Below are 21,764 nucleotides of genomic sequence, written 5' to 3'. Positions count from 1 at the left end.
ACATCTGACTCAAAAATGTTAAGCAGGTGTGGTTACAGTGCATTTGCATCCACTTCAAATGTTTAATTAAGAAGCAGAGTGTGCGTCAGATTACCTGAGAAGTTTGGAGTTGTTTTGCTGAGACTTTGTGCGTGCACAGTGGTGGAGTGGCCTCATAGTGAGAAGGTTCTTTTATGGCGTATGCTCGCTTCTTGAGCCCAGGTTTCTTCCCACAGTTCAAAGACACACTGGTTAGGTAAATTGGTGATTCTGAATTGCTTGTAGGAGTGGATGTGAGAGTGTGAGGTTGTCTGTCTCGCTGTAGTAGCCCTTGTTAACCCTGTGATAGACTGCTGACCCATCCAGGGTGAACGACTTACTGAATAGTGGTTTGCAGTAGATGTTTTGATAAATATTGTGGCTATGTTTGAGTCATTTTTTTAATATACTGTGCCCACATCTTGCCACGTACAGCATCTCCATCCTGAATAGTGTATTCCCATCTGCTTCTCTTTTGGATTTTAATTACAGGTCTTATTATTTTTTCTTGTGGTGTTGGTAATTATTATTTGACATTTTTTGTCCTCTGGTATAGATTTTAAGTTTTGGGTGCTATTACAATTATTAAAAGTGTTGAGGAAATTTCCTATTATATTACACTTTTCTTTGATATACTTAAACTTTCTGCAGAGTAACACAAAACTGCAGCCCTCATTTCTTTATATTTTGCTAGAGTAATAGGAGCCGGGTGCAGTGATTTACTGAAATATGTGCAAACACACATGGAAATAAAGCATATAAGACAAAAACAGAATTTGTATAATTTGAATAACCTTGAAAGTCAAAATTACAACTAAAGAAATGGAAAGAAAAGTGTTTTTCTGACAGGCTCTACTAACAGCCTGACGATAACATTTAAAATTGGTTGTTTGGCGTGTTGTCTGTTATCACAACACTGGTTCATCCGTTGAGTTCGGTGCCCTTTTTATGCTTGAATGACTCATAGATCAGTGTTATGTGGTTCATAGTGTTATGCGTTTTTTGTTGTTGTTTTTTTTCAGGTATGTTTTGGTGACAGTGGATTTGGGTATGCATATAGTGTGTTTCACATGCTGTACATGCATCTAACATGACATAACCCAATAAATTCTTATTATCTGGGATACTAGTGCTGAGAAGACCTAGATAAGGCACTTCCAGTCAGGCAGTTAACTGTGTGTCTCCCTTGTGAGTGTTTGTGCAGTAATAACATTTTTTAAACGCTTTCCCACTTTCACATTGTCCTCGCTCAGAAGTCAGCCAACCAGCATTCCTGGACTCTCTCAACAATGGTATGTGTTTGGCCAGTCTCCCTTCTCATTCAGGGCTGAGGATCACTCAGGACATTCATTATTGCACCTCAGCAGCTGGTTGAATTATAGCTTTAACCTCTGATAGTCCAAATGGGCTGACCAGTCACCCCCTTTGTTCTTAAAAACCAGAGATTTTGGTGTAATTCTCAGTTACACCCCTTTTTTCTAATGCCATCAACTCAGGAGAAATCTTTCTACTTAACGTGCAATAGCTGGAGAATTTTAAGAAACCTGACTACCTTCTTCTCAACAAAGCGAGCAAGAAGTAGTTCTTAGATTAAAAAAAGAAAAATGCTAAAGAATTGTCCCAGTAGCTAAAAATGTTATATACGCAAATCTAAAACCTTCAAGACTGACTTGTTTCCACAAAAAAGCTCTCTTTCTTTACCACAACCTTTCCAACATTGTCTTCTGATGGAATTTCTGATTGTGCTCAAGAGGCCGTTGAACCGCACACATGGCACTGCTGATGCAGACAGACAGATGGCAGCCAGCAAATTAGAGCTCAGGAGATTGTTGAGGTGTGAATTATGTAATCCTTGCAAACTGAGCTTGTGTGTGTAAGTGTGTGTGTTTGCATGTGTGAGTGAGGGAGAGAGACACAGAGAGAGAGAGTCAGTTGCAGTGGTAGGTGCCAGGCTTTGGCATTGTAGTTTTTCAGGCTAAGAAAGGAAATGCTGAAAGCCCCATGGGGGTGCAGGGTGCACAGGGTAATCAGGTTCACATGCGTTCACCTGCCCTCTGGCTGTAGTCAGTGTTAACTTAGGAATATTGAAAAAAACTAGGTGTGCATATTCTTCGTCTTTCTTCCCCTTCCTTTGGGGGAGTTGATAAACAGACAGCACATCCATTGTTTGCCTAGGTCTGGTTTCTCCACCACTCTGCTGCAGATGCTTGGAAAACCGGGATCCAACCACAGCTGTTTGGGAATGGACAGGAAACCCCTTTCACCCCCCTTTCTGTCTGCTGCGTCATTTAGCTCTGGAATGATTGCATTATGGTGTGCACATTTCAAATTACCGTACCCAAAGTTTTAGCCCACCTACTCATATTCTCTGTACAGCTCCCTAAATGCCTTTGTTGCACACCGGGAACAGATAACCTTTTAATTCAGCTTCATTCATCAAAAACAAAGACCACTGCGAAAAAGCATCATTAAACCATACTGCACTTCTCCAAGCACTTACTTTCTCTTAACCCCCACTGACATGGTATTCAATCCAGTATGTGCCTGGATGGCAGACCTTGTCACTTTGTTTTCTGGCAGTGCTAAAGGCTTCTAAGTAATCAGAAGGAAGAAGCCAAAAAGGGAAAGCACCTTAACACTGTCTCGGCACTCTGATGAAAGCCTTTCAGCATTCACCCAGCCTATAATTGAAAAAACAACTCAAATAATAAACTTTGAAAGAGATTGCATGTAATAGCTCAAAATCTGCTACAGAGGTCTGCCTTTGTTTGGTGTCTTTGTTTTATGTCTATCTTTAACTCCAATATTTTGTATTTTAATTTGTTCAATAATTACTGCAGGGTTTTTAGAGGATTAGTCAGAAACATAATAAACCAATTTTTTTTTTTCAAAAGAAGAATTTAATTAATACATTCATTTTTATACATTTTATGTCCAACGTTTGCCTGGCTTTCCCTCCTCGAGACAGTGAATTGGATTTGTGAAAATACTGTTTTCTTGTCTCTTGAATAACAACAGGGGAGCATCATATACTTTAGATGATTGCTAAGTACTCTAGTGTACTCTATGAAAGTAATTATCACAAGAATAGCCATGTAACTATTGTAGTTATTTAAAAAGAGTGGAGGTGAAGAGTTGGATAAAACACAGGGGTAAACAGCTATTGTGAAAATTAGGTTGTACCTGTTGATAATTGCATGTTTTGAGCAGTTTCGCCTGATGACTTACCAACTGCCAACTGGTAATGGGTTTCTTCAGCAGATAAAAGGGAAGAAAAAATGGAAAAACATCATTGGGTATTGTATCTGTTGAGAAAGTATATCACACACAGCATGAAGCTGTCTAGGCACAAGTAATTTATGTGTCACCCAAATTGTTTAATTGCAAGGTATTTGAAGGCTATTTAAGATTGAATTTTTGGGTGTTTGGTCTGTTTCATTGTATATGATGTCACGAATGAGCAGGATAGATGCATTTCATCACAATTTAACTTCAAGAAGTTTATATTTTTTCTATATGCATATACGGTTTATATGAATTACAATACTGCATGTTAACACAAAATCAAATGAGTCAACTCACCTCAGTGTTTTTGGTGCTGCTTTTAGCCTTCTTAGCTTGAATCTGCTGCCATTAAAATCTTACTGACAAACAGACAAAGTGAATGACCCAAACCAGAAGTAAACAGAGAGTAGGTATTTTAATTTAACACAGTCCTGTGAAAAACTCAAAACACTATTACTGCTTCCATAGGAATTAAGACAGTAAGTAAGTAGCAGCCAGGTGCTTGCTAATCAAATGCACTTGAGGAAGCAGAACCCAGCACAGTACTTCTTTGGTTTGTATTGGAACAAACCACAAGATTTCTGCAAAAATGTCCTTTGAACGGATGAGACCAAAGTGGAGGTGTTTAGCTCAGCACCATGTTTGGTGAAAACCAAACACAGCATATCAGCACAATTAGCTCATACCAAACGTCAAGCGTAGTGATGGAGGGTTGATTTTGTGCTTGTTTTGTAGCCACAAGATTCGGGCAGCTTGTAGTCATTGAGTACTCTTCTGTATACCAAAATATTCTTGAGTCAACTGTGAGGCCATTTGTCCGATGGGAACTTGGATGTAACTGAGTCATACAACAGTACAGTGATCCCAAGCACAGCAGCAATTCTCTAGAAGAATGGCTGAAGAAAACAACCCCCTCCACAACTAATAGTGCAAACCCTAGTTAGTTAATCTGTACTGTGTCCTGACATTTGTATCCCACTGAAGTTTTTTATACTGCAGGAGAGGGTTAAATGTGCATCGTTCAACACGACTATTATAATTTTTGACAGCTGGTTCTTTGTTTACCAAGCAGATAGCTGAAATCCGCGAATGCTTGAGACCCCCTCTGAAAACGCTTATAAATGCCTATTCTAACAGTTCAAAACCAAATATATCTTAAACTATCATTCTAAACACTTAAATATAATTTCAAAGTCATCTTACAACATTACCCTTAAAAATATACATCTTACAGCTATGCACGAACACTCCTATAATGGTGGAAGCTAACCTGAAAACCTTTAGGAGTTGACTGTGGTCCTGCTTCTTCTTCTTTGGCAGAAAGCCTTAGAAATCTGCTTCCTGTACATCGCTGTTGAAAACTGCTGGTATAATTTTCATGGCTTCTTGAAGACGATGTAAAAATTGGCGAAGAGACAAATTTTCCGTGAATAATTTGGAGTTACGTTCCACAGAAAAAATTGAATAGGCAAATCCGCAAATACCTAACCATGAACAGGCGGGCCTTGGCCATATATGACGTATTATTTGTCAACACTTCACCAAAGCTGGACTTCTAGGACTAGAGTTACTTTAACTAAAGGCTTAAAATTTACTTATTTAATTTTAGAAGTTAAAAATTACCCTTTGGAATACTGATATGAACCCCTTATCCATTATGATAATCTGCTTTTGCTTTGCCTTCATATTAATGTCAGCCTTAATCTGCACTCACTAACCTCTATTACATTTTGTGCACGTATTTTTCTCACAAATCCTTCATTTGAGATTTGATAATTGTGGGAGTGAGGAAACACCACTCTTCCCTGTGATCCGCAGGCTGCAACCTGACATTTAATTCCATTTGTGATTAAATTAGGGAAGCTGAACACTGTGATATGACAGCTTGCCACTTTTCGGAACAAATTATATGAAACCCACAAAGAATTGAAGATATTAAATGTCTGGCATTTAAAACCTTTGGACAGTTTTCTAGCAACATGTATCTGCTATTTTAGGCATGACACTAATTGAGACCTATTTTATTTTTAAAATGTAAAACTGCAAAAGTTCAAATTGGACTAAATTATTGTGTAGGGATGTTGTGCCCGTTGCAACAAGATTAGAAAACTGTTGATAACTAATCTTCACAAATGTTATGCTGCTGTCGATGCAGTTTAGAGGATATACACTCTATCGGTGAAAGTGATAACTTGATGGAGTTTGTGACTAAACAACGGTGTGTCATGCAGAACTGAAGTTTGTGAGCAGGGATGATAATGAATCAGAAAAAGTTACGCAAGAAATCACTCTGCTGTTCTTATCATGTTTTCTGTCATTGTCTTCTGTAGTTCGGTAAAATTTTGTAAATATTTCCATTAAAGATGTTCCTTCAGTGATTTGAAGGAACTGTGCCTCCATCAAGGCAGATTTGATGGCAAGAATGCTCAATATTATACAATACAATCTAAAAATGGATGCTGTTTACAACAGTTTCTTCCACATTGGTAAAATGTCATGTCCTTTGCTCACTTACCCTAATATGCTTTTGTTTACTCTTTTTTTTTCTTTAGATCAAAAGTGGTAAGACAGAGAAGGAGTGTCAGCAGCTTCTCCTGAAAAGCCTGCAGTATCTGGAGCGCTACATTTACCTCATCCTCTTCAACACATACCTGCATCTAGAGAAGAAGGACTCGTGGCAGCGCTCTTTCACACTTTGGATGGAACAGGTACAAGATTTCTGCCCTGCTTTTACTGTCTCCTCGTCTATACATAAGCATTTTATATACATGAGATTGGATTCGTTTTAGGTCCATCAATGGATTAAAAGGTTTGGTGAGTGAGATGCAAGGAAAAAAAGATTTGTTTGTTTCATGGTTTCCTTCATTCAACAATCAACTGCATTTAAAAACAGTCAGAATATCAGAAGCATTAGTTTGTGAATCTGCTAATGCTAATATCCCACTAAGGAAAACAGTGGTTAGAGCACGATTAATATTGTTCTAACAGAGAACCAGTGACCTTGCGATCTTGTCATTTTTGACATCATTGCTTTGAAGACAGGGACCACTTACAGTCAGTCAGTTGTTGTCTTCCCAGCAAATTTTGTGCGTCAAGATGGGGATAAAACCATAGCAGACTGATAGCAATCAGTCTGCTATCAGTCTGCGATCAGTTTGAGATTGAATGGGGTCAAGTTAGAAATTGCATGCAATCTATTTGTGATAATATAGGTGCAAACTGACTCAGATTGACTGCATTTTGTTGGCAATATGTCTGCGTTTATAAATAAATGGCAGTCATTTGGAAGACTTCTCCAATCTTTGTGAGCGTAATTGCAGTCGGACTGCAGTTTTTTGGAGAGAGGTTGGCTCCTACCAAGTGACTTGTGAAATCGCCTAATGATTGAAAGTGGTCACTCAGAGGCTATGGATGCTGCATGCGTACCCCTCTTGGCAACCAGCTTTCCCAGAAACTACCTGAAATCAATTACTGAATGCAAAAAAAAAAAGTCAATTTGATGACGAGGCAACCACTAATTTTTCCTAGTCACAAGGAGATTACCATTCTGTTCTTAGTCTAGTATAATTGAGCCATTACTGTATTAGTCTGGCAGTGCCTTCAAACATGCAGGTTTTCAAGTCTAATATGCACCTTAGCATTGTTGGTATATAACGCAGTAACATGCAAATGACATTTATCATTAGCCTAATATAGAAAAAGCAGGAAACAGGAAATCAGTAACAGATGTTTTTTTCTGCATGCTCCATTTTTGCACATTGTAAGCTTGTTACCACAGATTCATAATAGTTTTCCTCCAGGAATTTACAAGCTGGTTCTGATTCCTTTGAGGCCTGATTCTTGACACACTCAACCTCATATTGTCTCAGCTCTGTGCTTTTGTTGTCACATTAATCGTTTAGCCAGCTGTGCCTCTACAGTAAAAGTCGAGAATTTATGTGCATTCCAAGCAAACGAGTAGTCTGTAAGTGTTACACAAAACACACACACAGCAATTAAAATTTATTTTGCAATATGTTAAAATCACATAACAGGAAAAGCAAAAACGGACTAAGCAATTTTACTGTGATCAGCCCACGGGTGGAGGATTTTAAATATAAAGGAACATTGTGTTTAATTTATAATTTTCCTGCATTCGGTTTTAATTAAAGATGTTAGATGTCTTGTTTTTTGCCCGCCTTTTCACTAAGCTCTTCAAAAACCTGCAGCCTCCTTCCACGGAGCAGGCATCATTGTCAACGTCACAATATGTTGTGTCCTCAGGCTAAATCATGAAAGTTTAATGTCTAGAATCACCGTGTCAGAATGAAGTCGCTAAAACTTATGATCAAAAGCAATCAAACAAGCCTTGGTCATGTTTGGACATGATATGTTCGACATTGAGCTCAAAGGCTATTTCCCATTCTTCTTCATGAGGAGACAGTCTGGAGGTGGGCCCTGGAATGTTTAAAAATTGCTGAATGAAAATCTCTTCCTTCTTTGTCCTTCTTGGGGTGGATTAGACTCAAAGGAAAAACTGAGAATTCCAAAATAGACTGGAACAATCGTTGTGAAAACAATTGTCACAGAAATATGCGCGGTCAATCGGGGCATATTCTTCCTGTTATGAATAGCAAATATATGTGGTGCATCAGGGTGACTCTAATGGCCCAGTTATGCCATGAGAAAATAGAGGCATACACACTAGGGATATGGAGATACTTCTGCAAAGCTGGCAACGGACACATTAATGCCGTTAAAATATCATATAAAAATGATGTTTCTGTATTTTGATGTATAGCTAACCCTGTTGGTAATCGTTGATATTCCAAAAATACCTTCCAAAGTACCTGTTGAGTTGGAAAAATAATAAAAAAAACAATCATTTTGTGCTATTACTTTAAATGTCTACCATACTGAGGAAAATGCACCCTTCAGTTTATTGTATGTCCCAAAGAGCATTTTTCAGATTACAAAAAAGGGAAAAAAAATATGAAGGCTTTCAGTTATTTTTTTAATTAAACTTTACCTTGCAGTGAGATTTGAGGCATTTTGTTTACTATTTAACAGAGAGTCCTTTGGAAGGTTTTCTTTAAATTCATTCTGAAGGGGCATTCACACATGTAGCAGTGTAGTGTGTAGCTACTGCGGGTCCCAATCCTGGATTAATGGGGAGGGTTGCATCAGGAAAGACATCCCATCTAAATTCTCCAGGTGAAGGAGGACACACTGAAGGTTGGTGTCACAAAAGTGAGTGCTAGGGATAACATAACTTGATCTGCTGTGGCGACCCCAAATGGGACCAGCTGACAGAAGAAGATCTTTTTTTAAGGATTTTTCTGTGCAGAGTTTGGATGTTTCACCGTGGCTTGTGGTTCTCTTTGGGTACTAGGGCTTCCTCCGCAGTCTGAAGACTGTCAGATGTATGAATGCGATGTTTTGTTTTTTTTTGTTTTTTTTTTTTGCCTGTCCCGTTTGGCTCTTTTGCCATCAGAATTGTTGTCTAAAGGCAAAGAAAGATGCCCAACGGATTTACTTTACCAAATTGACCATCCCAGCCTTGCCGTAATGGTCCATTTGATTCACCTTTTATTGTTTATTTTATTTTCACTTACTGAATATGGGACAGACTTGACTGGGGGAAAGAAGGGGAGAAAGAAAGAGGGAAAGAGAAACAGCTGAGAAGAGGGACGGGGGAGAAGGGCAAAAGACAAAAACCAACAGAATGAGCAGAAAGAAAAAAAAAAGAAGAAAAAAAAATGCATATATCAATCACCTGGGTCACCTGCTGAGAAAGAAAAAAGAAAACTAGCAGAAGAGAACAAGAGTAATAGAATAAACAACATCACAATGATATATGGGAATATGACAGTAAATACTAAATATTAAACATTATTGTGCAGCACATAAGATCAACAGAACACAGTGTGCTTTGAGGTAGGAGCCAAAAAGGGTGTAGTTTGTGGGTGTGATCACCCGTGTGTACACCTGTGAGCATGGACGCGCTTGTTTTTTTTTAAAAGGTTCCTTCATGTAATAATCTGCTAGAGGGTGTGGGGGGGCCACAGCCCCGTCCTCCAGGGCATGAAGCAGGTATGGAGGAGATCAAAACTCCAGACATCCAGAGGCCCCCAGAACACAAGAGATCAAGGAAGACCAACAGAGGGGCAGCCGCGCCACTGTCTCAGTAAGAGCTGAGGAGAGTCCCAGATGAGGGCTCACTCAGCAGCCACGGAGCAGAAGCCAGGGGGAGTTGCAGTGACGCGCCCGTGAGCTCCGCCGGCAGCCAGCCGTGCCTGAGTGACCGAGCCCCAGGCCGAGAGGCCGGGGGCACCCCACCTCCGAAGTGGCCCGAGCGAGCCCCAGGCTCCAGGCCCCGATAAGCGGCCGCCAAGGAGTGAGCCGGTGTGTACCCAGACGCCCATCCCCGGACACAAAGAACCACCAACGCACCGATGTCTGAGGGAGTCCGCCACTGGCAGGGGAAGTGGTGGTAGGGGGAGATAGGCCTCCATACCTTGGAGGGCCTAAGATGTCCCCAGAGAGGTGGCGCCTGACACCCAACCTGACATATAGACACAGACATACAGGCACACACATATACAAACATCCATTCCCACCCTCATGCTCTCATATGCACTTACTCCACACTCAACCAACGTGGAGACAGACATAAAGAGACGCTGTACACACGATCACACTCCCCAAGCGTACTCTAAGCCCCGGGTCTAGGTACCCTTGCCCCTGGAGGGGGGGAACTGCACCCAGACCCAGGTGGTGTTACCCTTTTCCCTGCGGTGGGGGGAGGCAGACCGCCCCGACTCCGCAGCAGCAGGGAGGCCCCACACTCCAGACCGCAGTCGGACGGCCAACTCCTCCTCCTAGCCCCCCCGCTCCAGCAGGTCGCAGAGAATGGGGGTGAGAGAAGACTCCAAACCTCCCTCCACCCGCTCATTGTAGTGTTGATGCATGTGTGTTCTAAGGTGCATTTAAAACCCAGGAGGGCATGGAGCTACCTGCCAGAGAGCAGCAGGTAAGTGCATAGTCCCTCCTGCTGGCCCTCAATGTCTACGTGTATTTAACATTGAGAGGTGGGCAATGACGCCAGGGGTGGGGTGTACACCCTGATGGTACTTTGGATTCCGTGTATCGTGCCCACCCCCAAGATCCTATATGTATGTGTAATGAGAGTGTGAGTAATGTGAATGTCTAAGTTGTGGGATAAAATTGAGGCATGCGATGTTGAATGGTCATCTGTATCTCTGTGTTGGCTCTATGATAGACTGGTGACCTGTCCAGGGTTTACCCCACATTGCTATACATGACAGCGGTTATAGGCTCCTGCCCTCCTGCAACCCTCAACTGGATAAGCGATGAATGGGTTGTATTTTTATTGTCTTTTAACACCCCACTGACTTACAGTGGCAGCTTGTCCACAGAGGCTGTGAAGTCAAAAATAGTTGGGATGAGTTCCATGCAGATAATAAATGTTCTTATAAATTAATTTCAGATTAATAAAAGGATAACCCAGCGTCATCAGGATTTCTATTAAATTGACTTTTTGTCATAATTTATAACGTGGTTCAGTTTGTTAAAACACAACCTTAAAACCTAAGTGATAAGATGGCTGTGGGCCTGCCTGAGCAGAAAACCAAAAATGACTGAGCACATCTATTTAGATGAGCCAGTACAGTAAACTGTCACCTCTATGGGCAGTGGCCAGGTCTAGAAGGAAACAAGATAGGTATATCACAGCCATTTTTCAACTACACCTCTGCCATCAAATGAGCCACAGACTTTTGTTGAGGTCTGTCTGCTTTCACTAGAACATTCAAACCCCCTTTTTGACATTCTAAAATGTAAAGCATTGTCAAGATATAAAGATCAGATAAAATGAAAATTTGCGGGGCTGCATCAACAATGTAAATTTAGTACAATATATGTACTTGTTTTTCTTGTACATTTAAAAAGCCTACACATAGCTCCAGTATCTCCAAGATAATGTGAAAATCCTGGAGTACATGAAATCTCATGCTATAATGATTGATTTGTGTTGCGGAAAATAGTCATTTTTCAAAAAGACAGGCACTTTACGTACTGGGAACAGAGGAAAATATAAATAAAAGCCTGATAGTTCCACAGGGTTCTGTGCTACGACCAGTTCTATTTATATTATACACGCTTCATTAGGCACTTTTATTAGAAGGCATAGCATACATTTTCATTGCATAGCATACATCATTCATGCCGATGATACCCAGCTTTATCCAGCTGTGGAGTCATGTAACACACCAATTAGTTTAACTACAGGATGGTCTTAAAGACATAAAGACCTAGATGATCTCTAATTTCTTGCCTCTAAATTAGGATAAAACCGAGGTTACTCCCTGAGCCTGGTTCTACCAGAGGTTTCTTCCTGTTAAAAGGGAGTTTTACCTTCACACTGTGACCAAGTGGTTACTCGGCAGGGGTCGTCTGATTGTTGGTGTTTTCCTCTGTATTATTGTAAAGTCTTTACCTTACCAAATAAACCTTGACGTGACTGTTGTTGTGATCAAATTGAATTGAATTGTCACTGATATGAACAAATGGCACTTTTTCAGTTTTTATTATTTAATCCGTTTTAGATGTATTTTACTTTGTGTTGTTAACAGAAAGTGAGATTCTGTAATCACAAGTGAAAAACTACAGACTTGTGGCACGTTATTGATAATTAGCTGATAATTTGTTTGTTGCTAACTCATATCAGTGCTACATACAGTGCAGTGTTAATATGCGGATCACTCCACTGACACTCATCTTAAAGAAAGTTCTCTTTGCTGCTGCGCTTTTGGGAGCTGCTACTTCACATAAATCGAGTTTCCCTGATGACCAGAACTGACAGCATAATCAATGTGACAGTTCCTTTGCTTCATGTTAACAACTTACGCCAAACGGTGGATGATTTCTCTGCATTTTCAGCACTGACATACTCAGAAACTTTTTTGCATGTTTTTTCTTAGCCTTTCTCATTCTCCTACTTACATTTTATATGTATATTTACAGAAGCTGTGAGAAAGTATTATAATATGCAGATGTGGGATAACATTTGACAATGACTGTCGCAGCACCAGACATAGTTTGAGTGACAGATGATATCTGGGAAGTGCAAGTATATCATTAAAATGAATGATGTCACTCCTTTATCACCCCATACATACAAAAGGCAGATATTGATTTAAACCTGTCAGACTCGGGCCTGAGCAGCATTTGGTATTAAGGTGGGAATTAGATGTCATCTTAAAGAGATCTTGAAGGACTTGAAGGCTTGAAGATATTGCAGTGATGTCAGCTACAGCTGTGACGGTAGTGACAAAGACATTCAAACATCCAAATATCTCAGTTTTTTCCTTTATCCTCTTTTTAAAGAATTATCTCAAAATATCAGTATTTCTGTCACCACCATCAGTATTGTGATGTGTTTACTAGCCTACTTGGAGCACAATCTGGCAGTAGCCCAGCCAATCGGCCCCAACCAACCTCGGGGCATAATCGTTAGCCTATCACCAGTGACCGTGGCAGGATCGTTAATGACAAACTGCAGTGCCACAGGCAGCAGTCGGGGGGTCATCACTATCGCTGGTCACGCTTTTGAAGCCATGGTTACACAACCTGTCAGCTCAGAGTGGTACATTCTGTCCTGCATCCTACATTGGCTGTATGTACGTGGGTATGTGTGTGGATTAATTTGATCTCTACAGCCACTAAAAGCAAGAGCACAGTGTTCCCAGTCATTCAGGGTAGCATCCTTTGCTTTTTATATATTTAATATATTTTGCCCTTTTGCTTTTGTCATAACTATATGTTCTGAAGATGAGGATGCTTTCACAATATAATATTACAACTACCCACTATTTCCACAGTTACACTTGTAGGCAGATTTTTCAAGGTACTTGGCAGAGAATTTATTCTGAGCTAGACTATTTCAGAGTTTTCTGTGACTTCATGTTAATCCAGACCGGCTCGATGATATTGAGATATAGGCATAACATTTGGTGCAGGACTCCATGTTCTTCTTCTAGCTAAAGATAGTTCTTTGTGACTCTCTGTGTCAGGATTTTCGGGTTTATTGTGATGCTGCTAAAGAAATTTGGGAGCGATCTGATGCCTCCGTGACATTTATGCATTGTGTGATGGATAAAAAACATAAACGTGCATATTTGTCAAAGTTTTTAAATAGATGTTGCTCACTGGAAAAGAGCCAGAGGTTAAATTGGCACATTGGGACAAATACTGTACTTCATTGGGCAATGGCCATGGCAGCGTATTGAGATGAGAGTGAAAACTTCAGATTAGATTTTGAAATTGAAATCTATGTTTGCTAATCAAAAGTGCGGGCCTTTACACAATAGCTCGACTTGTGTACAGTGCATACCGCAGATGCCTGCAGAAATAGTACCCTATCAGTCACTCCAGCTGTTTTGATGTGTGGCACAGAGGCCTCCCTGTCCCCCCCTGCACCGGGCTGGTATGTGCAGCCTTTGAGATAGCCGGCTGTGGGAAAGACCTCCTCGCTGCCCTGCCCCCCACCGCTCCACAGCACCATTTGTGAGCTCTTCAATGAAACATGAAAGATATCTCACCAGCAGCTCTGCTTGCTGTCACCCAGGAAGCTTGTCGCCACACGCCAACAACTTCAAGGCCACTTTACAAACAGAGAGCACCAGAGGGAGGCATGATGCTACAGTTTAGCCTCAAATAACAAATCTGATTTAAATTGTTTGACTTTGAGTTTTTTTGTTTTGTTTTTGTACAGTGTGGAGGGGAACTTAATTTAGTTTTGTTACAGTAATGTCCCAGGAATCCATGAGAACGTTAAAGTTGTTCATTTTATTTATAGTTATAAAAGTCACTAAAAGTAAGAAGAGTTACTGTAATCCTCAAAATGATTTTTGTGTGGTAGCAAGTAGGGCTGCCACGATTTGTCGACTAGTCACGATTACGTCGACTATCAAAATCGTCGACGACTAATTTAATAGTCGACGTGTCGTTTGAAGCTTTGTAAGATCGCAAAAGACGCAGGAATAATAGCAGGATTTAAGAGTGTAATAACGGACTGAAACAGAAGATGGCAGCACAGCATGTACAAGGATGCCAGCTGCCGTTAAACCCCGAAGAAGAAGAAGCAGCTGTGTCCCAGAATTCATAGCGCGGCCCAGCTTAGTTTCCAACAATGGCGGTAGCTAGTTAGTTTTAATATTACTCTTATTATTCTTTCTGGGTCACAAAATAAACGTTTAACATATTTTCAGGCGAGAATGTAGCTGTGTAAACCTCAAATATCGGCTCAGTTTATCAGGACACCACATATTTTCAAAAGCGCTCCGACGTTTTCGGAGACGTCTGTTACCCACTAGCTCGATAGCTAGCCGGGGGCTAGGTCACTAGCGCCGTGAGAACACCGGACTCCCGGCAAATTGTTTTCAAACCCACCGCCGTCTTTCGCGACTCAGGTTAAATATATATGAGTCACTTAGATAAATTAAAAATGTTGTTGTTTGGCTTTTTTTTTTTTTTTTTTTGTATTTTATTTGTTCCTGAGTAAATCGGTTTGGCTGAGATTAAAGTTGTAGTTTTTACACAGCTGAATAAACGTCAAGCAGACAGCTGATTATCAGAAGTGTGAGATGCTGGAGAATATACTCCGGTGTCCTGTTATATTTTAGATAGCAAGGAGTTTATTAAACTTTACCGAAACAATCTGCAAATTTCATTAAAATTGAATAAACTATCATCTTGTCTTTATTTTTAGTTAGCACCTTAAAAGCTTAAAGCTGTAAGCTAATGATAGTTATATAAGAGCAGATGCTGCTGGTGCAATAAGCTGTAGTTTTACGTCCAGTGGATGATGATCTGATTAGTCGACTAATCGCATAAATAATCGGTGACTAGTCGACTATCAAAATAATCGTTTGTGGCAGCCCTAGTAGCAAGTTGTCAGGGTATCACAACTTGTTTTCAAGCACTTTTGTGTCCAGGTGTACAGAGACTGAAAAGGATGTGATGAAAAGAAAACCGTCACAATGTCAGTGTGCAATGTTTTCTGAGATTGAAGAAGATAAATATTACATCTGGAATATCTGGAATTACTTATTGCAGAAGGGGATCGCTATTGTTTCACACTTGCATCTATTTCTTTAATTGCTATGACATAGACACTGTTAAATGACCTCAGCTTTCAGTGACCTCCAGCCCTCTGCATTGCTTAATGTTGGTGGTGTGGGCAGGGAATGGTGTGAGCAGTACAAAAGGAAGAAAAAGTGCAGCAACACAGCCTTGATTTCCCCCTTTCCCTTGTTCTCCAGTGATCGTACATCAAGCGCTTCATTCATTCAATCTGCCGTCCTTCAGCATAATTAACAAGATGCCAAATTTGATTTCAGGGCAGTACTACTTCATTTTTCTTTTATCTTGCCACACTAGATTCTACGTTGACTTGTCGTCCTGTCTTTGGGTACAAAGTTACTTTACATTACAAATTATTTGTAATATTTGTATATAGTAATATTAATGAGCCTGACTGTTTTTTGGAGATGGTAAACTAAGCATCCCTACACTTGCTTAACTCCTTAGCCAAAAAACATAACTTCTTCAAGGTACTGGGTCTACCCTGATTTACTTTTTCAGTGACTACCCACATCTTGTGGCTATAGATGATGATAGGAACGTGGTCATGTATTAACCTCTTCAGATTAGAGAGTCAGTTTTAAAAGTACCGAGTGTGTCAGAATCGGACTTTATTAAAGCGGTGCTTAGCACTGTTTCCTCACAGCAAGAGGGCCCTGGGCTCAAGTATAGTCTGGGGTCTTTTTCGGTTTAGGTTCCATGTCTGTGTTCCACATGTCTGGGGGTTCTTTCCTGGTACTCTGGCTTTCTCCCACATTCTTAGCAACACACATGGCGTTTGGTTAATTGGTGATTCTATATCTACTGTAGGTGTGAATAGTTGTCTGTCTTTATGTGTGAGTACTGTGAGAGTTTAAAGCCTGTCCAGGGTGTACCCCTCCTCTTGCCCCATGACAGCTGGGATAAGCCTCGCCCTCCCCCACAACCCTGCACTGGATAAGCAGAAGAAAACAGACAGATGGATTTTGCTGTAAGAGTTTTGTAAGTGGATTCTTTTTTGTTTGCCACATTGAAATTCCTTCTGCTGCAACAGCTGAATTAGTCTGACTGCAGCTGGCATCCACTGTGAAGTCACACGCTTTACTGGATTTATCTTTTTTTTGTAAAACAAGAGAATAATGAAGAAAACTGGATCAACACCAACAGCTTTGACTCCACAAAGACCGTATGCAGTCACTGTCATCCCCCTGATATGCTCTTTTGGGCCTCCCTAAGTTGACGTTTTGTATTTTCTGATGTTTCATACATTACTTATTTAGACAGGCAGGCTCTGGGGTGGATGAGTCAGGCTATGCATGTTAACAGCACAAATCCAGAGATTCATGTGGGCGTCAAATCGACTGACTAATGGTTCCGCTGCACTAAGTCAGTTTCTCCTATCAAAATACTCGTGCAGCTTTTGAACTGTTAGCTGTCCACGAACTCATAGCACACAAACATTAGAGGTACATGACTGCATGAGCTAGTTATTAAAAAGCTGTATTAAGACGGGACAATAGAGGCTACGTGATCACTCATTTCCAACTTAAAGAACCAAGCCAGTGCCGACTGCACAAAAGCAGAAGTTATGTGATATGTATTTAAGGTTTGAATTTTGCATTGTAAGCAAGTAGATAATCCAGACCACACTTTGTGGTGCACGTGTTTATTTCTGCACAAAGCTGGCCGGCTAAGCTGTAATCACTGTTAGTGAAAGGGATATCTTGATACTATTATTCCTCTTCATTGTTCCCATATGTCTTCTTCAGCATTTACCTGACAGCCTACTTTTAAAAGGGTTTCCAGCAGCATGTACGTACAGGATTCCCTCGTAGCCCTGAGAATATGACCACAATTATATTGCTCATTTTTGTTTAGTATGCAAATTTGCTCCCTCAAACACTGTCCTTATTTACCCTGATGTTCAAAAAGTTTCTCTCTCTCTCTACTCCAAAATTTGCAGCTTCCTTGACTGCCTCAGGAGAAAAAGGGAGAGGTTAAATTGGCAATGCGTTTTAGGCCACGTTACTTCCACTGAGTCATTCCCTGGATGTCCTTTAGGGCTATATAGACCAGATTTAGGTTCAGCTGAGTCCTGTATCGATTTCAGTCTCAGCCTGCATAATGGAAGAGATGACTCTGAATGCTTTTGTGCCTTTCAAGGAATCCAGCACAATTTTTCTTTATTACTATTTTTTTTTTTTACATGTGGGAATTGAACTTCACAGTCCAGTGCATTGCACTGAGGCTTCTCCTTCAAAGTAAAATGGGCAAACTGGGGCACTCGTCATAGGGCAGTTAAAGGCTTTTGCAGGGAAGTCGGCTTTGACTGGGTTTTGTTTTTATTTGTTTATGTTGCTTACCTTTATGGCCAGATGTTTCTGGTTGTCTTTGGTGTTTCCCATCAGTCGTAGCAGACCGTGAGTCAGTATGACCTACTGCTTAACACCGAACTCTCAGGAGGCAGATATGTTCTCATTCATTCAGGAAAGATTCAGACAAAGTCCACTGAGCATATACTCTTCCCGTGGTGCTGTTCCATTACAGCAGGGATTTGGGTACTTATAAGTGAGGTAATTGGTGTAAATTAAGTAAAGCATTGCACTCAATTAGGCTCACATAAATATTGGACTGCTTTTGCTGTTGACTTCATTCACACAAACACTGTTGGTGGTGACCTGACATGCGAGTTATTGGCTTTAAAAATTTCAAGAAAATCTCCTGCTAACGGACTCTGAAAAAACACCTAGTGCAAACTTCCATTATTTCTGTGAGTTTTAAGCATGGCTGCTATTTATAGAGCCCTACCTGGAAGCCTTGTTCTGACCACTTGCATGTGAACTGTGCAATTTCATGAGTTCAGGAAGAAAATATTGACTTTGTGTCAAACTTACCAGAGCTTCATTTCGTGACTCATTTTGTAATGAGTTACAAACGAAACACGTAATACATAGCACTTCAAGCGTGGAGGAAGAACATCATTTTCTTTCTTTCTTTCTTTTTTTTGGATAGGGCTGAGATTCTGTGAATTCGTCACTCAAAGTCAGATTTTTACCGTGATGTTAACTGTAATGCCCTGAGGGAGCGTGTCCTTTAGAAACCATGTGAAATGTGGTGTGTGCCATTGTGCTTCAGCAGACCGAGGAGGCAGGAGTGTTTTTTTTTTTTTGTGACATCTAGACAATCTTTTTATGCCACCACCTTTACTGCCCAGATTGGGCTCTCTGTGACTTTGTCCTCTTACCCCAAAATGAAATTCAAGTTGGCAGTGGGGTCACGCTTTTGCAAAGGAAATGAGACCACAAGTGTTCATATTATCTAAAAATGGCCTTGAAAGAGGTAAAGTTTTTGATTTTTATGATTGTGGAAACTTTGAGATGACTGATGTGGACAGAAAGCATAAGGGGTGACTCACTGTTGTTATGATGATTTGAAAAATCACCCTATTCTTTGAGCCACCATCACTGCTTCAGCCTGACTAGAACATGCGTGGGCATACTCAGGTCTACAGGTACAAATGCTACTTGCACTTATTAAAAAAATAAATACAAGCTATTTATATTGACTTCAATAGCAATTCTTTTTTTTATTTTTTATTTTTTACAAACTATTTGAAGTTTAATGCAATAAATGTGGGGCTAATTAACTATATCCGAGGAAGACTCTTAAATGAATAACTAGTTGTACTCAGTGCCACATGCAATTTTGTATATATTTACATTTTTATATTAAGCTTAAAGTAATTAAAATGATTTACATTTTAAACATCTGGAAGCTCGTTTTGGCTGCTCACTTATTTGCATGGGGTTGCCAAATGAGATGATCTGAGTATTTGAGACTGAAGAGGATGGATGATATGTTATAATATAACTCTTAAAAAGTCAATTCTGCTTCTCTAAAAGGGTACTTTCGTTACTTTCAGTAGTATTGTAACTGTAAAAAATGCTGGAATTAAAGGAGCAGAGCCTGCTATGTTCTGGGAAAAATGCTTGTTCCTACATTTCCCACAATCCAAAGTCAGTAATTCTCAATAATTTCATTAAACGCTTTATTTCCTAGTAAAAGTCCTTGATGACCTTGATGTCATCGTAATGTCATCAGGATTTTTTAAAGCTCCCTCCAGAACCAATGAGGACACTATTCAGCTGATTTTACAGGCTGATTTGGTTTCCGCTTAATTTTTTTTTTTATTGCTCTGATTATGCCTGAAAATAAGTACGGTCTTAATATTTTTACCCAAGTGACACAACCGAATTCTTTTTCAGCCACTTCTCCAAACCCGGAGTTGAGCCCTGGTCTTTCATTATAACAGCTGAGCATCTAGCAGCCATCAGAAACCATGCTGAAAAAGTGGAAGTCCATGTGTTTGTGTGGTCACAAAGGACAAGAAGAGAAAAAAAAATCTTGGCACGCCATATCGCCTGTTCATTAATATTTTGTGCGTTTCTGTGGTAGGTGGCTGCCAGAGCCGGAGTTTATGACATCCTCAACCAGCTGGGCTTCTCTGAGTTTGAAAACCCGAGGGACACGCCACTGGCCAGGCTGCGCTGCCGCTGGCAACAGCAAAACATTCTGTCACTTCCTTTCCGCGGGGAGTTCATCTGAGAGGGGATCACTGTGAATACGCCAAAACAGTACTGTGCTTTTCAGAATAAAAGACATTTCCAATAACATAGTTATGCCTTCTGTATTTACCCTTATTTTCTGTATATCTTCACAACACCTGTTGTTTAATGTTACTGCTTTTTTCCTTTTTTTCTCACTTGTGATGTTAACAGTTTTTAGCTTTAAATCTCAGCAAGATTCTGCTTCTGTATTGGAAGTTGTGCATTTACATCAGTGAATTTATTAATGTACTAATTTGTACATGTTTAGGTTATTTTTTTTCTTAAAATCCCAGTAAAATTATGCTCACTTGCGACAGCTCTTTGAAACTTCAGCTGGAACTAGAGTTAAATGTTGTTATGGAGGAGGAGATCAGAAAATTCTAACAATTTATGTCACTGTGCATCTGTTCCACTTTTTCAGAAGAGTCCCTATGTACATATGGAAGCTGTCAGTATTTAAATAACTGTGCTGTTGAGTTTTCCAAACGTTATTTGATAAGAGGATTTTGAGCGTTGCAAAGATGCTAAAATATGACAGCACTTATATGTTCCTCTGTTGTACCTGATTTTAGTTTTTTTGTTTTTTTACGTTTGATTATATCTGTCATGATACAGGTACTAACATTTTTATGTGTTACATTTGACTTTGAAGCGCTCTGTGGTTTTTTTTTGTTTTTAAACTTTGTTTAAAGCTGTAAAATTACTTCTGTCATGTGATGTGATTCTGCATTCTTCCTTCTTGTCAAAACATGGTCCACATACATATTACCAATAATGCAAATCCGCCTTCCTACACAGCCTCAAGCTGCTCACCTGCAGCTTGATGCAATAGAAGTCCGCAAAGCTTTAAAGCACCTTTGATGTGTACATTTGGAGGTGTTACTTTTATACCATCTTGGCTTGGGGAGCTTAAATTTATGGATGGAAACAGCATCTGCAGATATTTGGTGTGACTTGGATTTTTTTTTTTTTTAAATACACTTAGTGTTTATTGATGTGGATAAATACACCATTCCATAACTGCAGCTGATGTTCATTTCTTCAGTGGAGGGAAACAGCTGCATGATTCACTGTTTAGAACAAGAGTTTAAAGTTGCATTGTCTTTCAAACATTTACATCATTGTTTTCTCTGAATGCATGACAACACCAGATCTGTAGAGTAACTTTAACCCTGCAGGATTTCTTTAAAGTCTTGACATGTTCTTTGTTTGAGCATGTTACCGCTATATTATGAATCCTGCCTTAAAACCAGAAAGATAAGCAAAAATCAAAGGATCAAAAATTATCAATCGTTCCTCCAGATACCTGTCATTCTTGTTTGTTTCAGTGTGGCATTGCATAATGAAAGTGCACCCTTCAAGTTATCAAAAACATTGCAGTGATTGAAAATGGGAAGAAATTTAAAATACACAGTTTGTGTTGGAACATCTAATACCCATCTTTGTGATTCTTGATTAAACGCACAAATGTGGAGGTTGTATACTAAGAGATCCTGATATCTTAGCTAGGCTTTTAATTTAATTGTTTTTTTTTTCTTTTTTAACAGGCGCTCTTCACAGAGTAAATGTCTTTTATTTGCTGTATGTACCAATTATTTTCTTGTTTGGAAGCTAAAATAAATATTTCAGATAGATCTAACAGAGTTTCTGCTTTTGATATCTTTTTTTTTTTACGTGGAGAAAACTAAAACTTATCCATCTGCACCAAGGATTCGGATTTTTGTGTGTAGG

The 21,764-nt window shown here is 39.8% G+C and overlaps 1 protein-coding gene across 6 annotated transcripts in view; it reads left to right on the top strand.

Moving 5' to 3' along the window:
- pald1a (phosphatase domain containing paladin 1a) overlaps nucleotides 1-21,045 on the top strand; it is a 59,385-nt gene extending 38,340 nt beyond the window's left edge. For all 6 annotated transcript variants that reach the window (XM_085416623.1, XM_085416621.1, XM_085416624.1 and 3 more), the window contains exons 19-20: nucleotides 5,856-6,011; nucleotides 19,882-21,045. In XM_085416623.1, coding sequence (XP_085272749.1) covers nucleotides 5,856-6,011; nucleotides 19,882-20,031 — 306 coding nt within the window. In that variant the 3' untranslated portion in view covers nucleotides 20,032-21,045. The remainder of the gene's footprint in view (nucleotides 1-5,855; nucleotides 6,012-19,881) is intronic.
- The last annotated feature ends 719 nt before the right edge of the window (nucleotides 21,046-21,764 follow it).

This window comes from Rhamphochromis longiceps, linkage group LG8 (assembly GCF_057381845.1).
Source record: "Rhamphochromis longiceps isolate RC_006_pf linkage group LG8, R_longiceps_female_GT1.1, whole genome shotgun sequence".
Lineage (NCBI taxonomy): Eukaryota > Metazoa > Chordata > Actinopteri > Cichliformes > Cichlidae > Rhamphochromis > Rhamphochromis longiceps.
The sequence above is the reverse complement of the archived record's forward strand: the minus strand, read 5'-3'. Positions and strand labels throughout refer to the sequence as shown.